Source organism: Dipodomys spectabilis, unplaced genomic scaffold, assembly GCF_019054845.1.
Source record: "Dipodomys spectabilis isolate Male_0828 unplaced genomic scaffold, ASM1905484v1 ptg000006l, whole genome shotgun sequence".
Lineage (NCBI taxonomy): Eukaryota > Metazoa > Chordata > Mammalia > Rodentia > Heteromyidae > Dipodomys > Dipodomys spectabilis.
Genome location: NW_024870683.1, coordinates 9,133,564 through 9,157,587, shown reverse-complemented (window position 1 = coordinate 9,157,587; position 24,024 = coordinate 9,133,564). Strand labels below are relative to the sequence as shown.

The window sequence follows — 24,024 nt, the reverse complement described above, 5'->3', positions numbered from 1 at the left end:
CTCTCTGAGTCCTGATTTCCTCCTTTGCAATAAGTGATTTTAAACAAACAAGCAACAAAAACACAAAGTGGGCGTTGGTGGCACATGCTTGTAATCCTAGCTACTCAGGAGGCTGAGATCTGAGGATCATGGTTCAAAGCCAGCCCAGGCAGGAAAGTCCATGAGATTCTTATCTATCTTCAATAAACTGGAAAAAGCTGGAAGTGGAGCTGTGGCTCTAGTGGTACAGTGCTAGTCTTAAACAAAAGAAGCTCAGACAGTGCTCAAGCCCTGAGTTCAAGCCCCAGCATTGGCACAAAACCCAACCAACCAACAAACAAAAAAATACCCACACCATCTTTCTGGGCAGTTATGCAAAGAAATGAGCTAACATGGGGGTTTGTCTCATCACAGGTGCTCAGAAGATGGTAGTTGTGGGATCCTTTCTCATGGGAAAGAAGTTCAAGTTTACTCTCAATACCTTCACAGTTGTGTTTGCCTCAAACTTGAAAGCTTTGGTCTGTCCATTCTCCAAGTACAGCTTGAGCACGTTGGGCATACACAGCAGAGAATTACCCTGGAAAACACAAAAGTAGTGTTGTGTCCCCGACACACCTTTCCTGTCTCTGGATGTGCCAGGCTTTGGCTGCCTGGCCTTCTATGATTTGGGGAGGATGATCCTCTCACACTTCACCACTCAAGAAGGGCTTTCTCAGCATTCAAGAATTTCTCCAAAAGATAAGCACACTTTGCCACAGGACGCACATGAGAACTGTTAGATAGGGTGGAGGTGGAAAAGAGTGAACACTGTGCCCTGAGCATCTTGAGGCTGCATGAACATGGGTAATGTTTTACAACCATCAGCTGGCATGGCTCTGTTGGTTGCTAGTCTTATGTGATGCCATTTGGCAAAGTGGATGGCCAGCATGCATGCTCTTCAAACAGGGCCCTTCTTAGATTCTTGGATTTTTACCTTGTAAGGTTGGCATGACGGGTGGAAAGTTTAGGACTCTCCCTTCACCCCATTTTACTGCTGCATTCCCCATAGTAAAACCTCACAAAATCCACTTACCCCAACCATCATCTCAGATTAGCCAGATCTCCAGGAGATCTTGCCACTCAGTGCTTGGGGAAGATAGACACAAGGCTGCTGTTTGGTGACCTCAAGTCAACAAAGAATTCTGACATGGGAATCCCCAAGGTGGGGGCGAGGCGGCAGGGCAAGATTTTTGGAGAATGTCTTCAGGGCCAGCTCTCATAAAAAGTTATGTTTGGATGTTTGAGCTGCAAGTCAAAAGGGCCCTTTGAGCTGGGGTCCTTTAAACCCAGTGAAGAGTTTGTAGGGTCATCAAGATATGAACTAGAACTTCCTCCATTTCTTACTTTGCCCACTAATCTCTGTAAGAAGTACAAAGCCCACCTGGGTAAAGATATTCACCCTGTTTTTCTCAAAACATCTTACAGACTTCTCCCTGTGAGAATCTTGAGTCTTCCACACAGAAAATGCTTGTATCTCCTCGGCAAGACTCACTGCTCTCTATAACTCTAGTGTTTTCAGGAGAAAAAGGGGTGCTGTCATATCCCAGTGCCCCACACTCCACCAGGATGGGGGGTTTGAACTGCTCTTTGGCTGGGGTATTTAGAAATCTTAATATCTGAGGTATGGGCTGGTAGTTCACTCATGTAATCCTAGCTACTCAGGAGGTTGAAAATGGAAGGATTATGGTTTGAGGCCAGCCTGGGCAGAAAAGTTTGCAAAAGTCTATCTCAAGAATAACCAGCCAATGGGGGGGAGGGGGGAGGCTGGGAAGGGATGTGAAGGGTAAACCAAAGGAGGAGGCTGCAATGCTTGGTAAGAAATGTACGCATTATCCTGCCCATGTAATTGTAACCCCTCTGTACAGTATGTTCACAAATAAAATTAAATTAAATTAAAAAAAAAAAGAAAAAAAAAAAAAAGAATAACCAGCCAAAATAGGTCTGGAGGTGTGGCTCATGTGATAGGATGCCAGTCTAACAAATGTGAGGCTCAGCTCCCACACTGATAATGTTTTTCCTTGGTACTATATGAGTTGTGATTTACAAGATTTCAAAAAAAAGATGTCCATTACCACATTGCATAGCTTCTACCATTTACTTTTCTCTAGGTTTCTTCCAAATTTTTGGAGCTTTTAGAGAAATGATACAATTCTATGTTCACATTTTACCCAATACATATTTCATATGTAATTTTAATGTGAACTTAATGTTTATAATCTCACTGGCTTTGTAATATTCTATTGAGATGAAGCCTCAGAATCAAGGTAGCCTTTCTTGTGTTCTAGACATTTAGCCCTTTTACTATTTTTGATTATTTAAAACATAGTTCCTGCTGGGTGCTGGTGGCTCAGGCTTGTAATCCTAGCTACTCAGGAACCTAGGCAAGAAAGTCTGTGAGACTCTTATCTCCAATAAACACTAGAAAACCAGAAGTGGTGCTGTGGCTCAAGTGGTAGGGTGCTTACCTTGAGCTGGAGAGTGCTGGGACAATGCCCAAGCCCAGAGTTCAAGCCCTACTACTGACAAAAAAATAAAATAAAATAAAATAAATATACTTCCTGCTCAAGCTAGCTTCAAACCTCAGTCTTCAACCTCCTGAGTAGTTAGGATTACAGGCATGAGCCCCAGCTAATATGTGGATTTTTGCATGTTAGTTATTTTACCTTCTAAATTATTAGGATTGTGACCCCAGGGCAATGATTGATTGATTGATACTGAGGATTGAACTCAGGGTCTTGTGCTGGCTAAATAAGCTCTCTACAACTTGAGCCACACCTCTCATCCCAATTCCTGGGCTTTTATTGTGTGTGCCAGTCCTGGGGGCTTGAACTCAGGGCCTGGGTGGTGTCCCTAAGCATCTTTTTGCTTAAAGCTAGAGCTCTACCTCTTGAGTCACTTTCAGCTTTTCAACTTTTTTGGAGTAGTTTATTGGAGATAAGAGTATCATGAACTTTTCTGGTCTGGCTGGCACTGAACCACTATCCTCAGATCTCTGTTTCTTAATTAGCTAGGATTACAGGTATGAGCTACAGTGCCTGGGGTTGGTTGGGCTCCTTTTTATGGCAATTATTAAATTGTTCCTCTTTCTACTCAAAATGTTTGAAACAATTTCCAAAGCACCCAGTTAGCGCATAACTGTAGCTATTTCCTTAGCAACAAGGCTTATATAACCGTTTCTTGAGTTCATTTTCTAAGGACCAAGCATCACTTCATATTTCCCTTTAAATTTCCTTAACTGTGAGTAATGTTAAATACAATTCCAGTGCTGCTTTGCTATTTCAGATAGATTCTTCTCAAGTAGCTGTGCACCCCTGACGCAGTCTTATCACTTCTCAAGCGGAGAAGTCTGTCCACCAGCTTTATCATACCAACACTTAAGAGGACGCATAGGCAGGTCACTGGCTTTGCTGTCTTTGATATTCTGTTTCGTCCTGTGTCTGTCAGAGACTCCTGTAAATTCCCCTGAGAACCAGGGCCTGTGGGACACCCCAGAGATACCTCTTAGAGCCTTAGTCCTCTAAAGTGCCTCTTCCCATCAATACTTTGATCTAGGGTTTTGTTTGTTTTTATGCTGCTCTTGGGGATTGAACTCAAGTCCTGTATGCTGTCCCTGAGCTTTTTGGCCAAGGTTAGTGCCCTACCATTTGAGCCATAGCTCCATTTCTGGCTTTTTGGTAGTTAATTGGAGAAAAAAAATCATGGATTTTCTTGCACAGGCTGGCTTCAAACCAGATCTCAGATCTCAGATTCCTGAGTAGCTAGGATTACTGGCATAAACCACTGGGTGCCTGGCTCTACTCTAGCTTTACAGCTGACTTAGGTCTCAAACTTGTCCTTACCTGGTCTTTTCAGCATAGACAGTAATGAAAGGGGAGTTATGATGACCTAGGATACATCTGCAGAGCCCTCATTTTCTACTTGTCTTGAGAGCTGATTTTCTTCCCACTGCCCCTCATTATGCACTTACTCTAGAATACACACATTGAATGTAAATTTAAACTGCTAAAGAGGTTCAATCCCTTCTCACAAACATGGACACTCAGATTCAAATATTGCGCTCTGACAGCATCTCTGGTCTTCTCTTAGGCAATATTAATGCACTGGCTCCTCCCTAGAGCAGGTCTTGGTGACCTTTGGGCTCCCTTAGGCAGCAGGGAAGGAGAAGGTCAAGATGTGAACTAGATCCTTTATTAAAATGGCCACAGAGCCTCACTCCTGTCACCATTTGCTTGTTTCTAAGAATGTCAAGAAGACCAAATAAGGACAAGCTTTGACTGAAACATTTCAAAATCTAATGCTGATTATTGAATTCAGAAAGGCAATAGTAATCAACCATTGTATAAATTATGAATAAGTAAGCACTTTATCCAACACTTTAGATTAAAAACATCAAACTCCAGCCAACATTTTCCCTTTACAAGGATGTCTACTGATACTCCACTTCCCAGCAACCTTGAATGTCTTTATATAAAAAAGGACTAGACTACATGTTATAGTGAAAAACACAAAAACTGAAATCACATAGTCCCAGACTTCTGACTGTGTGATCTTAGTAATTATTTCCCTTAATCTCACTAAGTTTTTGCTTGTTCTTTTGTTAGAATCCCTCCCCTGTAGGATATTATTTGATTAAGGATTAGGTACACAAGAACTGTGGGGCACATCACAGAGGTCAGAGATGATGGGCTCTTAAAAAAATTAAATCCCCTCTGCATCTCTCTTATCAATATTTCACTTTCAGAGAGAATAATAAGATTGCAGATTCATCATGGGAAGTTAAGCACTGGAATCTAGAAATAGCGATAAAGAATATAGTCACAGAATAAGACAACCACACATTAGTCTAGAATGGTAACCTTGCCCAGAGTGTGTAGGTATCTTTTTCTTTCTTCTTTTCTTCTTTCCTTCCTTTCTTTTTTCTCTTCTTTTTCTTTTTTGAGGTATTTGAGCTCAGGGTCTTATACTTGCCAGGCAAGCCTTCCATCATTTGACTCAGACCTTTAGCCCTTTTCACACCAATTTTTCAGATAGAGTTTCAGGCTGGTCACAGGCCAAGAGGTTACTACTGATACCTCCTGCATACCTAGGATTACAGATATGAACCACCATACCTGCCTTCTTGATTGAGATAGAGACGGTAATTTTTTTCCCAGCTACCCTTGAGCCACAATGTTCCCAATCCCTGCCTCCTGAATGGCTGAAATGACAGACATGAACCACTGTGCCAGGCTGTCTGCAGGCATCTTAATGACAAAGGACACAAAGCCTCCAGCAAAGAGGCAGAACTCTCTTTGTGTCCTCTGTGTTGAGGATTTCAGAGTTCCAGTGCATCATGCGCCACAGGCAGCTCATCAGCATCCTCAATCCGTGACCAGTGACATACCTGGCTGTGTCCACTGACAAGCACTTCCTCTGCAAAGTGTACCTTCACAGGGTTGGTCTTCAACCTGGCCCTCTTCTCCTCAGTCAAGAAGGAGGATTTGGGGACTCCCTGAAAGACATTAGCAAACAGTATGTGCATAAGATGCAAGCATTTCATCTCCTTTCTTAACAAAACAGACACACACACAAAAAAACACTCAGTGCCACTTTGACAGTGGTTATAGATTCAGTGAACACCAATAGGAAAGGAAAACATTCCATGGGAAGATCTGTTCTACAGTCTAGGGTTCCCAGTGTAGACCACATTCTCAAGTGCCCTAAAAGTTGGATATTCAAAATGACAGCAATGATAATGACAAGAAAGCTGGCCTTTAAAGGAGACCTAAATTCCAGCCCAGATTCTGCTGGAATTTCAGACAGGTGCCAGGACTATCTCAAACACAAATTCCTATGAAAGGAAACAAGGGGAGTTACAGGTACAAAACCAAACCAAGCAAAATAAGGACTATGACCAGGTCCTCATCCCTCTCTACCCAAAGCAGGTGTCAGGACTGCCAGAAGCTCGGGGCCCTGTGATTTTTTTCTCTCTTTGCTCTTCTCATGTGGATGGTACTCTCTTTTCTCCAGAGGCAGAAAGACTCATAATCAGTTGGCCTAAATAATATAGAGAAGTCTTTGGACTAGATCATATCAGGCCAATTTGTAACACTTGATAGAATCTTACATGATGCAGGCCAAAAGTATGTAATCTTCTTGGATGAAATCTCAATACACTATCTCCCAACCTAACATCCTATGTTCCTCTAGCCTAGACAGTTCTTTAGTCCAGCCTCTAGAATATCTAGATGAGTCCAGAGATCATGCTCTGGGTCACGTTCTTTGTAGCTGAGGGAAGAGATACGGAACAGCAATCAGGAAAATTAAATGGCTGAAATGCTTATGGACATAGATATTATCACATCAATGTCATGATGTTCATTAAATGAACAAAGGACCCTGAAATCTTAATGCAAAAAGATGGATGTGATATTATTGGTAACTAGATCCTTGGTGTGATAGTATAAATATATCTCAAATAAATAGATTGCTTTAAAATCACCATCACCATCACAACAACATTTAGCAGAAGAAAGAGATATAGCAATGTTCACAGAGGATTCTGATCAATAAGAACAGAAGAAATAGAAAAAAGGGAAGTTATGAGCCAAAATTAGTGATGAGATTACCAGTCTTCATCAACTGAATCAAAGACTCCTATGCCAAGTGCATCTAGATCTATTAGATATAACAACTAGCATTACCCAAGATCAAAAAAGAGAAGAAATATGTGGAGTCTAAAGATAATCAAATATCAAGTTTCCCAGAAAATGAATACTGAGGATAAAGGAAAGCACATATCGGCAAGTTTATCATTAACTCTTGTCAAAATCTAAGACAAGAGTGATGATAAAAGAGCTTGGAGAAAGCTTTCAGATCACTAATGGCTAATACAGAGTTACCAAGAACAAGTGAGAGCCAACCAAGTTCACTTTTCTTTTGAAGATAAGATTCCAGATCGGTAGGTCAGGGTCCTGTGGATCTAGTGGAACTCCTTCATTCTTGCAAAGCATTTGATAATCTCTCCTATAATCCCCCTGTGGAAAAGGCCAGATGCAGAATCATTAGATAGACTCAAAATTTAGTGACCTACACTCAGAATAGATCTCCAGTAGCAGAAATTGAAAGACAAGATTAACAAGTTACGAATCTAAAAGAGCCAAGAAACATGAAGCAGGAGAAACTATAAGTCCAAAGACCTGGAAATCAACAAGAAAAACCAAAAAAGGTTTAGTGGAACAGTGCTGTCAAGATCTGAAGAGAACAGTCATGAGTAGTCAAAGCGATATGTACAACCATCACCGGCTGAAATATTCAAAAGAACAAAGAACCAGTGGCAGAATAGAGAGACTGAGAGAAGGAATCTGTAGGAGGCAACCATTGTTGTCTCTCACTTGGATGAGGGTAAATCTGTAACAGTTAGGCCCAGAGAGGAGCTTGCTAAAGAAATTGACCTAGCTGGGAACTCTTAAGTAGGAAGACTTGGGAGGAGGAGATTCCCCAACACCAAGGGAGAATAACTCCAGCGGGCAATGGCCCAAGTAAGCCTTTCAGCCCCAAGGTTCCCTGACTATAAAATCACAGCATGTCAGAACACCGGGCCAAAGTAACATGACTTTACTTGACAGGGATGAACGTGAAATGTGGCACTGAGGATCAGAAAAAAAAGAATCAATTGCTCAAGCATGGGATTGGGAGAGTTGGCTTGGAGGCTATTCATTACAAAACCAGTTCAGTATTTCTTTGACCACAAATGTCACCCAAGCCAACAGTATGATTGTGCTTGCCAAAGTGTGAACCCAATCTTGGATTTCACTAGAATTCTCTGGTGCATGCCAGAAGTGTAACCTCCATTCATTTCCCATGGTACCCTTTGGCTATTGATGGAAATGTGTTCCTTTTGGGTCACAATGTAATTGGAATCTGACCACAAGCCTAGCAAGAAAGTGAGAATTCAGAAAGAACACATGAATAAGGAACAGTTGTTTAGTCTGACAAAAGGAAGGCCATTTCATACAAGGTAGACTTGCTTTGAATGAGAACTAGTCAGTGGGAGTCCCAGGGAAGAAGGGCCTGGTGACATGAAGAACCATCCAGCCATGAAACGGGCTGCTTTGAGAAAGAATACATTCTGTCACGGAAATGCCCAACTCACAGGCCTCTTGACTGTTCCATGGGAACATTAATACTGTACCCAGGTACCTTGGCATCTAGACTATATCTAGACTATGCCTACTTACGTACATTTAAAGGATATGAGCTATCCATTCCTTATTCTAGGACTTTTTCATCTGCAAAAGGAGGATAATGAAAGTATTTGCCTTGCAGGAGGATTTCCTTTGGGTGAATTTAAACAACACGTAAACGATTAGTATTAAGAAATGTAGACTTTGAAAAATTAAGACCGAAATATATGTTTCTATATAATTCTGCCCTAGTGAAGTAGTCATTAATGTTCAGCTTTACATTTTATAACTTTTAAAATCAATTTCAAGCCATTGGAGGACACTAAATGAGCCTCCTTGCTGAAAGAAGACAAGTGTGACACAATGTCCGTAAAAAACTTCAGGACACTTTTGGTGGAAAGTCAGAAGTGGATCCGTCAACATTCAAGGCAATACTCTGAGATACTGATGGCCAGACACTGGCCAGAATACTGGCTTTCCTGTATGTGGTCTAGCATGCCCTAGTCACATTCCACTTCCTGGCAATCCTGTGGGAATCTCTAGAATGGTGCTGGAACATGGAATTTTCTTTTGTTTTCTCTTTTCCCTCTCTCTCTCCCTCCCTTCTTTTTTGTGTGCCAGTACTGGGCACATAACTCAAAGCCTCCGGCTCTTCTCTCTTGCTTGGCTTCTCTGCTCAAAGCTAGTGCACTTGAGCCATACCTCCCCTTCTGGCTTTTTGCTGGCTAATTGGAGGAAGTCTGCAGCTTTATCTGCTCGGTTAGTTTCACACTGCAATCCTCAGATTTCAGCTTCTCAAGTAGGTAGGATTACAGGTATGAGTCACTGGTGCCCATCTCATAGGAGTCTTCTTCTTTCCTTTCCTTCCTTTTCCTTTCTTCCTTCCTCCCTCCCTCCCACCTTCTGCCCCCCACCCCCTCACCAGTCCTGGGTGAATTCAGGGCCTGGACACTGTTTCTAAGCTTCTGCTTCTTTTGCTCAAAGCTAGCACTCTACCACTTGAGCCACAGCACCACTTCTGGCTTTTTCTGTTTATGTGGTACTAAGTACTAGAACCTAGAGTTTCATGCATGCTAGGCAAGCACTCTACCACTAAGTCACCTTCCCAGCTCCTATTTTTCATTGTTTAGGAAAATATAGCTATACACTATTTTCCTCTCTTCTCACCTAACAGGAGTTTTATTTCGTACAATTTTTGGAGGTACACTCCCCCCCAATCTAATTAAGATTAAGATGTTCATCACTGAGATGATAATCAGATAAAAAGAATGGATTAATGCCTGTACTGCCATTTATACCGACTAACTTTCCCTGGTTTTATATTGGCTTTATATTGACAAACTATTTACTATAGAAAAATCTCCATTTATTGTGTATAAAATACTTGTTCTGTCACATTTATGGTAAATATCTTAATACAAATAAGTTTCAAAAACTAAGAACAAAGGATAACACTTTTCACATGAGGAGAGAAGGCCAATTGTTTGCTTGTGAAGTATTTGGACCACATACATTTTATATTTTTGCATAATCAAATAGCTACTTGATCTACTGTGTTTCTTCCAAACCTCTCTATATAGGAGTCTTTCTATAATCTATCACTTGATAGATAGTGGTCTATATTGTTTACATATTGTATGGTTTTTTTATATTTAAAATCTAAAACATCACATGATGTAAAGTAAGACTGTATTTTTCCCAAATGCGCCAAGAAATGTTCAAGTATGATTTCTTGAATAGTTATCTTTTCTCCCACTGGCTGGGATGTCATGTTCATCACACACTGGATCCAGCAAAAGTACTAATTTTCAACTTCCTAGTTGATTAATTAATATGTCCAACATTTCATCCATATCAGACTGCTTTAGTAATTGGAGAGTTATTAGTATTAATCTGTATTTAATTAAGGCCATCTTTCTTCTTCTCATTAGTGAAAATAATGATACTAGTTTTCTTATGACTAATGGTCTGGGCCTGAAGAACATAGTATGTACTTCTACATTTTCTTTTATATTCAAAAGTTAACTTTTTTACATGCTTCAGTACAAATACATATATATTTTATTTTATTTTTTGGTGCTAGAGTCAAACTAGGGCCTTCCTCATGCTGCTCATGTGCTCTACCACTGAACTATACCCTTAGCTCACTTCAGTAATATTTTAGTTTCCCTCACATAGGGCCCAGACATTTTTTCCTTAAGATTTTCTATTTATAATTTTCCCCCCATAAAGAACTAGTTCTTGGCTTTATCAGCTTTATCACTTTTCTGTTTTCCAAACCATTTTATTTCTTTTACTCTTGTAACGTTTATTAGTACTTTCTTCCAACTTCTTACACTGAATATTTGACTGGTCTGTTCTTTTTTAAAATGATAAAAAAAACACTTAAGGTTATGAGTTTTATCCTGAGTATAGCTTTAACCTTACATGATAGATTTTAAGCGGTAGAACTCTAATTTTTAATTATTCTGTGAATAGTATACAATGATACTTTATTTGACTCCATCTTCAGTGAGGAAATAGCATTTTATTTCCAAATGGCTGGATGATTTTAATCAAATTTTTGTTAGTTATTAGTTTTCATTTTAAATTATATTCAAGAAAATGGATCTATGTAGCATTTTGTTGCAATGTCTCTATAATGAGAATTTGGTCAACTTTTCCTCCTCAGTAGCTTTTGCTCTTATAACGTGATCATATACTTTTTCTTGTATAATTCATAAAGGCTCTGTGGCCTGTAGTAGTTCAGGATTGCCATTTCTTCCAGGTGCCTCATCTTTGCCACACCTTGCCTGTGGTGAGCTGAACTGATAAAACACTGTCACATCCAACACTTCATTTGGTTCTTGGGACAATCCCAGGCAATAACTATCATCTCCAGTGCTTGACAAAACTGAAAATTGGAACTAACAATGTGTCCCAAATTGTCCTTCCCAAGCCTGTTTTGACCACTTCCACTGTGGCACCCTTTCCACTGTTCCTCATGACACAAGCACTGTTGTCTCCTTGGCTGGACTGGAAGCTCTTGAAGCCCAGACCACATGTACTTCCTCCACATTTGAGGGCAGGAAGTCTTCAGGCCCTGTGGATTGACTGTCATCTTCTACCCTTTGCTTTTCCTTATTATGTTATAAGGGCTGTCTTCCAGGGGCTCAGAGTCTTGAGGCCAAGAAAGATGAAATTAATATGTAAGACAGAGAAAGATTTACCGATGTGAAGCGAACAACTGTGACCGAAAGAGAATCTTCAGCTTCCCTGAAAAAGAAGGAAAAAAAAAAGAATAAAGACAAAAATATTTAGTACTTCCATGGTGTGTGTGTGTGTGCATGTGCATGTGTGTGTGTGTAAAAGATTGGCAGAATTATTACACAGCCTCTTTTGAATAGGCTTCTTTGGTTCAGCAAAACTGAGGATGTTGGGAGAGAGTACCAATTGGAAAGGGACTTGAGAGGGCACAGAGTGCTGCTTCCTCTTTAAGGGAACCTCCAGACACCCACCTGTACCATCCATCACACCTACAGCCACTAAATTTAGTTTCATACGATGAAGAATTCATCTGGCTGACTAGCTAGTCTTATATCCTAAACTAATTTTTCAAGAAAACAGCAATAACACCGATAAGTTAAATTGCTGTTTCAAGAAACAAAGGCTAAATATTTTACTAAATAGAATCAATGTGTGTAGGTAACATTATTTATCAGATAAAAGCCAACCAGTCTGTGTTGTTTGGGCACAAAGTCAGTATAATAAACCCAGGTATAGGAAGTGGCGCTGTAGCTCAAGTGGTAGAGCGCTCGCCTTGAGCTGAAGAGCTGAGGGACAGTGCCCAGGCCCAGAGTTCAAGCCCCACGACCACAAAAAAAAAAAAAAAAAAAAAAATAAACCCAGGTATATAATCACCATAAAAGGCATTTGTAGCTCATATTATCTTGTAGATTTCAAAAGTGATTAAATCAGCCAGATAGCTGTTACATATACACATGCATGTGTGTATGTGTATATATGTGTGTGTATCCATTTTTGGAGACATAGTCTTGTTATGTAGCCAAGACTAGTCTCAAACTCTTGATCTACCTGCTTCTGTCTCTGAAGTTCTGGGATTACAAGTGTGCAATATAACACCCAATTCACTTTCTAGTAGCACTTTCTCTTTGCTATTATCATAATGAGAAGCATTTTGAAAAATAATTTCACTTGATTTCTTACAATATGAACCTATAGGCCTTTCCTCCAATGGATAAACACAACTTTAGATTTCTAAGTGCCTGGGAATCACCTCTTTTCCATTGTATGTGAGAACAGAGATAAATTTCAATAAGCTATATCCCAATAATTCAAAAGGACATTATAGATTCACAGGTATTTGGAGGAAATTCTAAGGTTTTTGCTTCTATTATCATTTTGTTTTGCTTTGTTTTCCCCCTTTACAAATAATAATGAATAATACATGCTGCTTTTAGACATTGAAAACTAAGATAAAAAGAAATAAGCATTCTGGGTTTACCCTTGTAATCCTTGCTACTCAAGAGGCTGAGATCTGAGAATTGTGGTTCAAATCCAGCCTTAGCTGGAAAGTATATGAAACTATTACTCATTAAACTACCCCCAAAAAAGCCAGAAATGGAGCTTTGGATTAAGTGGTAGAGCACCAGCCTTGAGCAAAAGAAACTCAGGGACAGCACTAAGCCCTGAGTTCAAGCCCTAAGACTGGCACATACAAAAATAAATCAATAAGCAAGCAAACATGGGATTCTCCCGTGTTTACAGACTACTTCCTCTGCTTTTCCCACCTGGGTTCCATTTCTTGGAGAGCATTTCGATAAATATTATATGATCAGAGGCACACAGGCATTGTCCTTGGCTTCTTTTGCAGCTGTGCCTGCCCTCCATTGCTGAAGTGTATCTTACTAGCATGTAAGTAGCAAATGAAGTTGGGCTTCTTTGTGTCATAGAACTCACTGAGTCAGAAAGCAGAGACTGGTAGGATGGAGGTTCAAGGCTAGGCTGGGCAAAAAATTAGTGAGACCCTTCATCTCAACCAATAAGCTGGATGTGGTGGTAAGGAGTCATCATAAGGAGTCATCACAGCTTATGTTAGGCATAAATAGGAGGATCACAGCTGAAGTTGGCTCCTGGTACAAATGTGAGACTCTACCTGAAAAATAACTAAAAGCACAAAAGGGTAGAGGGCATAGCTCAAGTGGTAGAGCACCTTCCTATCAAATGCAAGATCCTGAATTCAAGCCATCCCCCCAAATTAAATAAAACAAAAAAATAGATTAATAACATAAAAGAGACTAGGCCTTCCTAAAATCACAGGATTGGTTATGCCATTCCTATTGCTTGTCTTTATAGCTCTGGATGATGGAAGACAACTTAGCACCTGAGAATATCCATGGCCCGTTCACAGGAAAGTTCTTCAGCAGGTTCATTGTTCATTTGGAGGATCTGATCACCAGGGAAAAGCTTGCCATGAGCAGAGCCTCCTGTTGGAGAGAAAGTAAATAATTGGTGCTCAGGCCAGGAGGAATCAGGCTCCATGTGTCACAGAAACACAACAAAATGGCAGTCTAGGTCCCTTGGGCACTGGATCACACAGATTTTAATTTTCCTCTTTATAAACCATGTATAACATACTTATCATAAATCCATTCCAAGAGACTTTAGGAGGCTGTTCTGAAAAAGAAAACTAGGAGAAACGTTCCAAATGGCCAGTGAATCTATCATGTCCCTCTCTAAAGAACTCAGGTGTATAGTGTATGTACACATACACTTGTATGTATAAATTGAAATCAGTACATTTAAACTAGTCCCTGACCTAACATCATAGCTCAAGTATGAAAACAATCCCTAGGCTTTCCCAGCCTGCTCCCCTCCACACGGGCATAGTCTATATTTTACAGACTCAAGTGGAAACAAATCAATTGTTTCTATTACTGGCTGCCTAGAAACTCTCACCAGCAAGGAGCATGCAGGTTTAAAGAGGAGTGGCTAGTTTGTCTAAATACTATCACTGGTCCCCTAAGACTGGCCAGAGCAGCTCAGTAGGACAAAGCTCTGGCCAAAGTCAGTGGGAGTCTGGGGCTCAAAGCAGCAAGTGTTCTTGAGGCTTTTCCCTCCTCCTCTTCTTCAGCAAAGAAAGGTGAAAAGCCCAAGACAGAATGAGGTCAGAATTTCCCAACTTTCCACAGGGTAGCATTGTCTGCCTTTTGTTACAAGACTGAGAGATGGGAAGAGAACCAGGGAAGGCAACTTTCAGGTTTCCTGTGGGCCTCTACCTGCTGTGACTGCCACCACCGTGAGGGGGAGGTTCTCAGAAATGTGAAATCCATAGTCCTGAAGCAGGGTGTCTTTGTCTATCTTCACTGTGTGCCTCACAGGAGTGAGGGCTTGGGTTGGGGTCCCAGCAGGCTCACCAGCAGCAGCAACTTTAGCCCTGGAAGAGAAACAGTAGCTAAGAAAGGCAAGTGGAGGGTTCCAGATAGTGTTCACCAAGTGGGTCATTCTCAGGTGTGATGGGAAAGATTTGGAGGTAAGCATACACCAATGTTCCTATGTGGGTGTAGTATGGGTGTGCGTGCGTGAAGGGCTTGAGCTCAGACTTGGGGTGTTGTCCTTGAGCTTTTTTGCTCAAGACTAGTATTCCACCACTTGAGCCACAGCTCCATTCCTGCCTGGGCTGGCTTTGAACTGGAATCCTCATATCACAGCTTTATGAGTAGCTAGGATTACAGGTGTGAGCCACCAGTGCTGGGTTTTAATGTTCCCTCTGAGAGAGAAAAGACACAAGAAGCACTAGCTATAACACCAACTAGGATTTATTGCCATTCTTAGCACTCATTCTATGAGATCATGATGGGCTGACAGTACTCAGAGGAGGTAGAGAGCAGTTTTCTCTTGCAGGGAAGAAGACAGAGAATTAGGGGGCACACGTGCTTCTTGGAAGAGCCTTGACAGGGAACAACTACATAGACCAAATCCTAGCATACAGAATATCAATATACCATCCAGAGAATTGATGAATGAACAGTCAGCTAGACAGATGGATGGACAGGCATTCCATGAAGGAGGCACTGCACAAACACAGGCAGAATATGCAGGAAAATACAGATGGCAGATAGAAATGAGAAGTGGTTCTGTTTGAATGTAATTTTGTAGATGGATTGTTCCTTCAGTATTTTTTGTTTTTATGATGAATTTCACTTCCCTTTAAACTCTGTAACTGTAAGGACTGTAATATGAAATTTCAGATGGCAAGGACTTCCTCTATATTAACCTCTAAAAACATATGTTCCCTCTACACCAAAAACAGTTAAGTTGAAAATCACATTAAAAATTTTTTAATTGTTATTATAAAGGTGATGTGCAGAGAGGTTATAGTTACGTAAGTCAGGTAAAGAGTACATTTCTTTATGGACAATGTCACCCCTTCCCTCACTCTGTCCCAGGTTTTCCTTCAAAAGTTGTATTTTGTATCTCTAAAAAAAATAAAAACAAAAACAACCCACAGAGCAAGTCACTAGCTAATTTTCATTTGTCGATGGTAAATTATTTTTTTTCTTTAGCAGCCAATGAATTTTTTTCCTGAGGAAGGTCAAATAGTGAAGGGTTGAGATGTTTATTGTCATTATTAACAACAGACACCTGGAGACATCACAGCCCCTCAGAGCTCTGTGCATCAGGCCCATCATTCATTCCATGTAATCCAAACATTATCCAAAGCAAGAACTCTGTCTATTTTAATAGGACCTCACTGACCCGAAAATCACCTCTGCCATTTACGATGAGGAAATGTGAAAAACTGTCTCATGAAGCCAAAAGGCACGTGACAAGTCCATCTCTAAGCCTCCTGCATACCCTGTGCTGTGCACTGAAGAACCTGACATGGGTTAGCAGAGGGAGGCTCCGAGGGGAAGCCATGAAGCATAGAAGCCCAGGGAGGATTTCTAGGTAATCATATGGGTTATACTGACACAGTCAGCAGAGAGACCTAACTCAAGAGAAGACACAGGAAACTGAAATCTTACTCTGAGTAAAACCCATATCTATTTCTGACTTAAAGGCCAAAACTTTAAGGTTATAAAAGGGCTACAGAAAGTGGTGGCACACACCTATATTTCCCAAGCTACTTGGGAGGCTGATGGAGAAAGGTAGGTTGGGCCTAGGAGTTCAAGAGGCAACACAGAAAGACGCTACCTCTTAAAAATCATGATTAAAGCATCTTTTGAAATATAATAATATATTATACCATGAAAGAAAAGGTTAGTGTTTGTGTTCTTTTGTTTGTTTTTGCCAGTTGTGGGGTTTGAACTCTGGGTTTGTGTGCCATCCCTCAGCTCTTTAGCTCAAGGTGAGCGCTCTACCACTTGAGCCACGGCACCACTTCCGGTTTTCTAGTGGTTTATTTGAGATAAGAGTCTCACGGACTTTCTTGCCCAGGCTGGCTTTGAACCATGATCCTCAGATCTCAGCCTCCTGAGTAGCTAGGATTACAGGCATGAGCCACTGGCGCCTGGCTGTTTGTGTTATTTTAAAAGAAAAAAAGTATTAGAGATAAGTGCCTATAATCTTAGTCAGAAAGCTAAGATCTGAGAATTGTGGTTCCAAGCTAGCCCAGAAAGACAAATCCAATGAACCAGCAAAAAGCTAAAACTGAAGGTATGGCTCAGCGATAGAGCACCAGTTATACATGAAAAAGTTGAACACAAGGCCCTATAGTAACAAACACACACACATGCATATATATGTATGTACACTCACATAGAGAGCAATAGAGTACTATTTAATGTTGCAGGAAAGGAAAAATGATAAAAAGCAGAATAACTATATACAATAGATATCACTTTCTTTGTGTGCTCATACTGGGGCTTAATTAAATTCAGGGCCTCTTGCCCTCACTTGGCTTTTTCTCTCAAAGCTGGTACTCTACCACTTGAGCTACACCTCCACTTCCAACTTTTTGCTGGTTAATTGGAGAGAAGAGTCTCATGAACTTTTCTGCCCAGGCTGGCTTTCAAAAGTAAAATGTCTTTCCAAGTTGTTCCAAACATACTTAAAAGTATTCCCATGACTGAATTTATTGGTCTTTAAATTAAAATAAATCTAAATTAATTAAGATTAAATATGAAGTCCTTTTGTTACACTAGCCATATGGCTAGTGGTGAGCATGGCAGGCAACATAAATCTAGAATCTGTGCACATGTAGGGAAAATGTATGAGACCTATGTACAAAAAGAAAATTTCTAACTACTGTAAATATCTAAAAATATATGTTTCTGTCAATTTGCAAAATCTCACAGTTATGTAAAAATGTATACATATACATATATATGTATACATATTGTATACATATACATATATGTGTATACATATTGTATACATATACATGTATATGTATATGTATACTTTTTTTTTTTGTCGGTCATGGGGCCTGAACTCTGGGCCTGGGCACGCTCCCTCAGCAATTCAGCTTAAAGCAAGCACACTACCACTTGAGCCATAGTGTCACTTCCATTTTTTTCTGTTTATGTGGTGCTAGGAATCGAACCCAGGGCCTCATGCGTGCAAGGCAAGCACTCTACCACTGAGCCACCTTCCCAGCCCAATGTAAAATGTTTTTTTTTTGTGAGATAAGGTATAGTTCGTGTGTTATGTTTAGTATAATACAGAATGGTCCTCACTCTTACATCCTGATGATGGCTCACTCATATTTCCAATTACTCAGGAGAAGTATAAATCATGAGGATTGTGGTTTGAGGCCAGCTAAGGCAAAAAGTGGGTAGCACATGCTTGTTACCTGTATTATGCAGAAAGTACAAATAGGAGGCTCATGGTATAGGCTGACCCAGATAAAACTTCAAGATTCTATTTGAGAATAAGTAAGGCAGGTCACAGGGGCCAGTGGCTCACACCTATTACCCTAGCTACTTAAGAGACTGAGATATGAGATCTTGTTTTGAAGCAAGCTTGGGAAGACAAATTTGAGAGATTCTTATTTCTACTTAACCAGCAAAAAGCCAGAAATGGAGGCATGGCTTAAGTAGTAGAGTACCAGTCATAAACAAATAAAAAAGCCAGGTGACAATATGAGTACTTGAGTTCAAGCTCCAGTATTGGCAAAAAGAAAGAAAACGAAAATAACTAAAGGAAAAGCTAAGAGGATGTGGCTTAAGTGGTGAGACCCTGAGTTCAAATCCCAATAGTGCTCCCTGGAAAAAAATATATAAATGAGGATACTAAGGCCTAGAAGTTCAAAGAGCTGTGCTTGAATTTACAGCATCTGACTTGTGAGCCTGAGCTCTTAAACATTACTTTGTGCTGCAAGGATGACAGTCAGTGCAGCATGCAATTGCACATGGTAGTGTGCTCACATGTATGACTCTCTCTTCTACACACCACTCTCTCTCTTCTACACAGCTTTAAGGCACCTCACAGCCATAACTACATGCCGAAGCCTTCCCCAAAGAAACAGAATTTAGAATATCCTCTAAATGCCTAAAACTAACCAAAAATAGAATGTGAGGCAATTCCACTCCTGGGCAAACATCCCAGAGAAAGGAAGATACAAGTCCTCATGGAAACTTGCTCAGCAGCCTAGCTATTCCTGCAGAAAGGTGTCAGGAGAGATGAAGATTCAGTTCGAATGTCGTCTCTTCCATCTCTGACATAACTTCTTTCTTCTCAGAGCCCTGACTTCTCAAGGCTTTAATTGATAGTGATCTGATCCCAAATATCATTACTCTTAATGTTCTCTGACAGCAGGATCTGCATATAACCCATCTTTGCCTTTTTTATAGACCAAGAAAAGATGTGCTCACAGGAGGAATGAGTGCTTTTGGGTGAATAAATGAATAAGATGCTACATATATACTGTGTGCTATCCCTAATATTGTATCCCTGTAATGCACTTAGCAAAAGTTGGAAATGTATATAAAACTACTAAGAAATAGCTATTGTAATTCAAGTTGTAGAGTTCATTGATTGTCATTTTCCCTTAGATGGATATGTCACTTGGCTCAAGGATTGTGATCCTAACCAGGACTCAACTTCACCACATCCCAGTAAATGCTATCATGAGGTCAGCTGCTCAGACCAGACTCTTGAAGGTCATTCCTGACCTTTCCCTACTTTCACACATAATGGCATATCAGTCCCAGCAACAAAAGATCTCTAAAGCTATCCATTTCTTTCCACTTCCAGAGCTATCTTTTTGCCCTAGTCCTACTGGTAGATAGGTATCTGCAATCAGGTCCTAGTGGCTCCCTGTTTATCATCTTTCCTTTCTTAATGGATTCTCCAACTACAAGCCAGTCTGATTTTATAATGCAACCCTATTCCTATACCCACTGGCTGAATGGCTTAATTCAAACTTCTGAATATAGCTTAACACAACTCTTACCTATCACTCCAGCTTGAGATCACACAATTTATTTATTTTTTGTTGTTATCTTTGTTCCAGCTAAATAAACCTCTTTTGAGATCCTCAGACACTGACCATTGGACATTTTTTCCTCTGGCTAGAATTTTCCAATCCACAACTCATTCTCTCTCTCTCTCTCCCCCTCCTTCTCCCTCCCCTTCTCTTCTTGATTCCCCTCCCTTCCCCCTCTCCCCCTTCATTTCCCCAATCTACCTAACAATGTATTCTATCTGTCCAATCCTTACGTTGTTGTCTTCTGGCCTGGGAGTAAATATTTCTATCCATCTGCTGAATGGGCCCACAGAACCACATATTCTTTTTTTTTTTAAATATACACACCATATTCATAATGACCAATACAAAGCCTCCTGTTCTAGACTAGTTTATGTAGCAGGAACTGAGCATTTCTTGTTCCAAGTGCAGAATTCAATACCACCCATACAGCAAATCTTTACTGTCAGGAGAACCAGGAAAAGAAGAAGCCTTACATGGAGTTTTGACAGAATTCACGTTGGTGATTTCCAAAGGCAATTCGAAAGAGGGCATTCTTCAACTGTGGTGGGCAAATGAGGCCCCCCACTGTCTTGATTAATCCCTGGATAGTGTCAGTGGCTTTGGCCCAAAGTCTGCATTTGACATTTCGCCCAAAGGCCATGTTGGAGCTTTTGTTTGGAAAGGGAATATCAATGTACACAACCAAGCTGTAGCCTCTCTCACAGAGAATGTTTAATATTTGACACTACACTGAAAGAAATGATTCCTGCAGCAAAATTTCCTCCTCTGAAGCATCTTATAAATACCAAACTAAGTATCAAACCCAAACATATGGCCTGCCGTGAGCATGGCCTTCAAACCATCCATCTAAGGTCACTTCTGTGATCTTACACTGAAAGGGCGTAAGACCCACTGTTACACTAATGTGATTCCTGTTAGATAACTAAATTTACCGTAAGGGAGAACTTGAAAACAACAACAACAAACATGTTACGTTTATCATGAAAAGTCTTGAGGCTAGTTCTAAATTTTATGGGTCAAGAGTTCATGCTGAGTTGATCAATAACACTGAAAAGAAAAATTACCAAATTCAGAGGGATCATGCTTCAAATGTTCTCTGGCTTTAAAAAACAATCTGCTTTCCAGATATGTTAGAAAATATACTTTATGTCTGTCCTGTAACAACAGATTGTGGAGAAATGATTTGGAATTCATGTTTAAGCACTTTATTCTGTTCAATTTGAATGATTTTAAAATCTGGTATAAATTTGACTGTAATTTTTTAAAAGCCTTCTCAAAAATGGCAGAAATAAAGACAACAGTCTATACTAGAAAGAAAGTTAGTACATAGTGAACACTCAGGAATATTTGTGTGGTTGTGACCATTTCCAGGGACCAGTCAACGCAGATGTATGTACAAGTGTTCCTACAGCTGAGAGGAGAAAAAATCCTTCTATTTTTACTTTAAAATATGAATTCTGGTGCAGTATGTGTGTATGTATCTGTGAGGGGGGGCAGAGAGAGACTGCATGGCCTATGCCTGTAATCCCAGCTACTTACTACTCAGGAGATAGAGATAGGAGGATCACAGTCTGAAGGGCCCAGGCAAAAGTGTAAGACCTCTCTGAAAAGCAAAAAGACTGGGGATAGAGGTGTCATGGCATAAGTGTTAGAACACTCATCCAGCAAGCAAGGCCTTGAGTTCAATCCCCAGTAGTATAAAAGCAAAAACACAAAAACAAAACCCAATGATTTAAGAAATAATCTCCAGATATCTTCCAGACTATTTTCCTCAAAAATTTCTACTTTTGTCCATAGGTCAAGAAGTAATAATAATTTTTAAAAACCTATGCTTTTTAAAAACCATTATATTCAAAAGGTCAATAAAGCCATTTCTGTATATAATTGATAAGTGGGCTACTTACAGTTGAAATGAATGAGTAAATTTGGAATACATGAAATACCAGCAGCAATGACCGACACTAAGATGTCGTAAGATTATGTACCGACATGTGAGTACATAGATGAATGTGTGTCTGTGCACACTTGTGAATGTGTACATGTGAAACATGGATATGCCTTGTGTTAGGGCATGTGCAGACATGTGCATGTGTCTTTATCACCATTTACATGCAAGTTGAGAGAAATCTTTTTTTAAGCCCTCAGGATAAAACCCAGCCATAATGAAGAAGGCGTGAAATTGCATTAAGCTCCTTATGCTTCTTTAGATTTTGCTCTGGCAAATCTGGAGCTAACACTTTTAGATTAAGCATTAGAGAATTCAGAGAATTTCGTGCTTAATTGCTTTAATAATGGAATCAAATTATTCTATAGTTCAAATGGCAGAATAAGAGGGTAAGAGTAAAAATATAGAAAATAATGTGTAATGAAAGCCTACTTTAACAGGTAATGAGATGTATAATTCTGGAGTAATGTAAATAGTTGTGACACAGCTGTATAAAATTGGCAATAAGACCAATAGAATAGAAACAAATCTTTAATTTCCCACTTGGGGAATGAGGAAATGCCATCCACTATATTGGAGGGTTGGGAAGAAGGGAAGACCCTTTCCAGGTGATGGTGATGCAGACAACTACTTACTATTTCAGAAAAAATCCTCAAGGTAGATATTCATTTCTTAGCATAGACTCAAATAAACTCCATAAACTAAATATAGACTGTTTAAAATTAGTAAGTTGCACATCAATGTTTTCTATCTTTCCTTCCTTTCTTTCTCTCTTTTGATCAGAGGTTGGACTCAGGGCCTCTTGCTTGCTTGGTTTACTTGCTCATGGCTAGTGCTCTACTGCTTAAGCCACACCTTCAATCCAACATTTTGCAGATAATTGGGGATAGAGTTAAACAGACTCCCCACCCCGCCCTCAATCTGGCTTCGAATTGTGAATCTTCCAAGTCTCAGCCTCATGAATAGCTAGGATTACAGGTATCAACTGCTGGTACCTAGGGTTAACTATTTCTAAAAGAACACTGGTACTTTAACTGTTATTTTCATCTCACAATATAAAATTATATGGTCCTGGAGGGGTCCATCATACCGGAATAGTGTCTCATTTCCATAATTATAGGGGTCATTAGGTTTTCACCTGCTCAAGCACATTCAGGCAAATAAGTGCCACCACCTTATTGTGACTAACACTGGTAACAATTCCAACCTCTGAAATTTTAGTTAAAATTTAGGAACTCAAACCAGCTTTAAAAACACTCTACCCTACTAGTAGAACACTTAAAATACATTATCCAGGGGAAGGGGGGATGGGAGAGTGGGGGGGGGGCGCGGGATGGGAAGGGATAGAAAGAGGAAACAAAGGAGGAGGCAACAATGCTTGATAAAAATGTACTCATTACCTTGCCCATGTAATTGTAACCCCTCTGTAAGGTATTTTCATAATAAATAAATAAATAAATAAATGATACATTATCCCACATACATGGAAGTTATCAATTTTTAAATAATGTTTGGAAGTAGAAACAGTTTTGTTTTGTTTTGTTTTACAAATTTATGACTAGACAAATCACTTGGGGCCAGAGATAGAATATTATGGGGGAAAAAATGACAACTACAGTGTTGAAAAGGTTAGATATTTTCTTGTGTGTGCTGATCTTTGGGCTTGAACTCAGGAGGCTGATATCGGAGGATCATATTTGAAGCCATCCTGGTCAGGAAAGCCTATGAGACTTTTATCTCTAGTTAATCCCCAAAAGCTGGAAGTAGAGTGTGGCTTAAGAGGTAGAACACTAGCCTTGAGCAAAAAGCTTTACTCAGCTTCCTGAGTTCAAGCCCTAGCACAAGCATGAAAAATGTGTATTAATCATGTATTACCCAGTGTGCCCTCTGGCAGGAGGAAGGACACACTGGGGTCTCATGTATGGCAGGAAGGTTGGAGAAAAGGGCCAGCAACAGGCAGGGCAAGGAACAAAGGACAAACAAACCAGTGTCTATATTATCCTGTATGCTGAACCTGAAGAACAAGGAGGAGGAAAAAGAATGTTCTAGACTAAATGAGCAACAACCTGAAAGTCCCTGAGATAGGAAAGAGTTTGATTAGTAATGTAGAAGGAAAATAGTGGAGAACAGTGAGCAAGCAGGCAAGAAGAACAAGGTATGGTTGGAGACTGAGGTTGAGACCAGGTCCTGCAGGACTTGTAGGCTTTGGCACAATGGTGGCTGAACCACTGAATGATTTGGGTTGGGGTGGACCTGAGGGCTAGCCTGAGGGACAGGAGCTCTTGTGCGTTTTGAAACGGCCACTGCTGGGTGTAGAATTAGCTGGGATGGGGAAGAGTAAATGCCATGCTGGGCCCATATGCCCAGACATGCAGAGAGGTCTGAAAGAAAGAAGGAAAGAAAGAAAGAAGAAAGGAAAGTAGTCTGACATTTCTCTAGCAAATAAACATAGTTGCCACATG

The 24,024-nt window shown here is 40.2% G+C and overlaps 1 protein-coding gene across 1 annotated transcript in view; it reads right to left on the bottom strand.

Annotated features, from left to right (window-relative positions):
* The window catches only part of Frmpd1 (FERM and PDZ domain containing 1), a 36,120-nt gene extending 15,863 nt beyond the window's left edge, over window positions 1-20,257 (bottom strand). The window contains exons 1-6 of the mRNA XM_042698686.1: window positions 20,091-20,257; window positions 14,462-14,619; window positions 13,567-13,669; window positions 11,393-11,438; window positions 5,402-5,509; window positions 461-556 (exon numbers count right to left, since the gene is read on the bottom strand). Of these exons, the coding sequence (XP_042554620.1) occupies window positions 461-556; window positions 5,402-5,509; window positions 11,393-11,438; window positions 13,567-13,669; window positions 14,462-14,619; window positions 20,091-20,257 (678 nt within the window). The remainder of the gene's footprint in view (window positions 1-460; window positions 557-5,401; window positions 5,510-11,392; window positions 11,439-13,566; window positions 13,670-14,461; window positions 14,620-20,090) is intronic.
* Window positions 20,258-24,024: the final 3,767 nt, after the last annotated feature.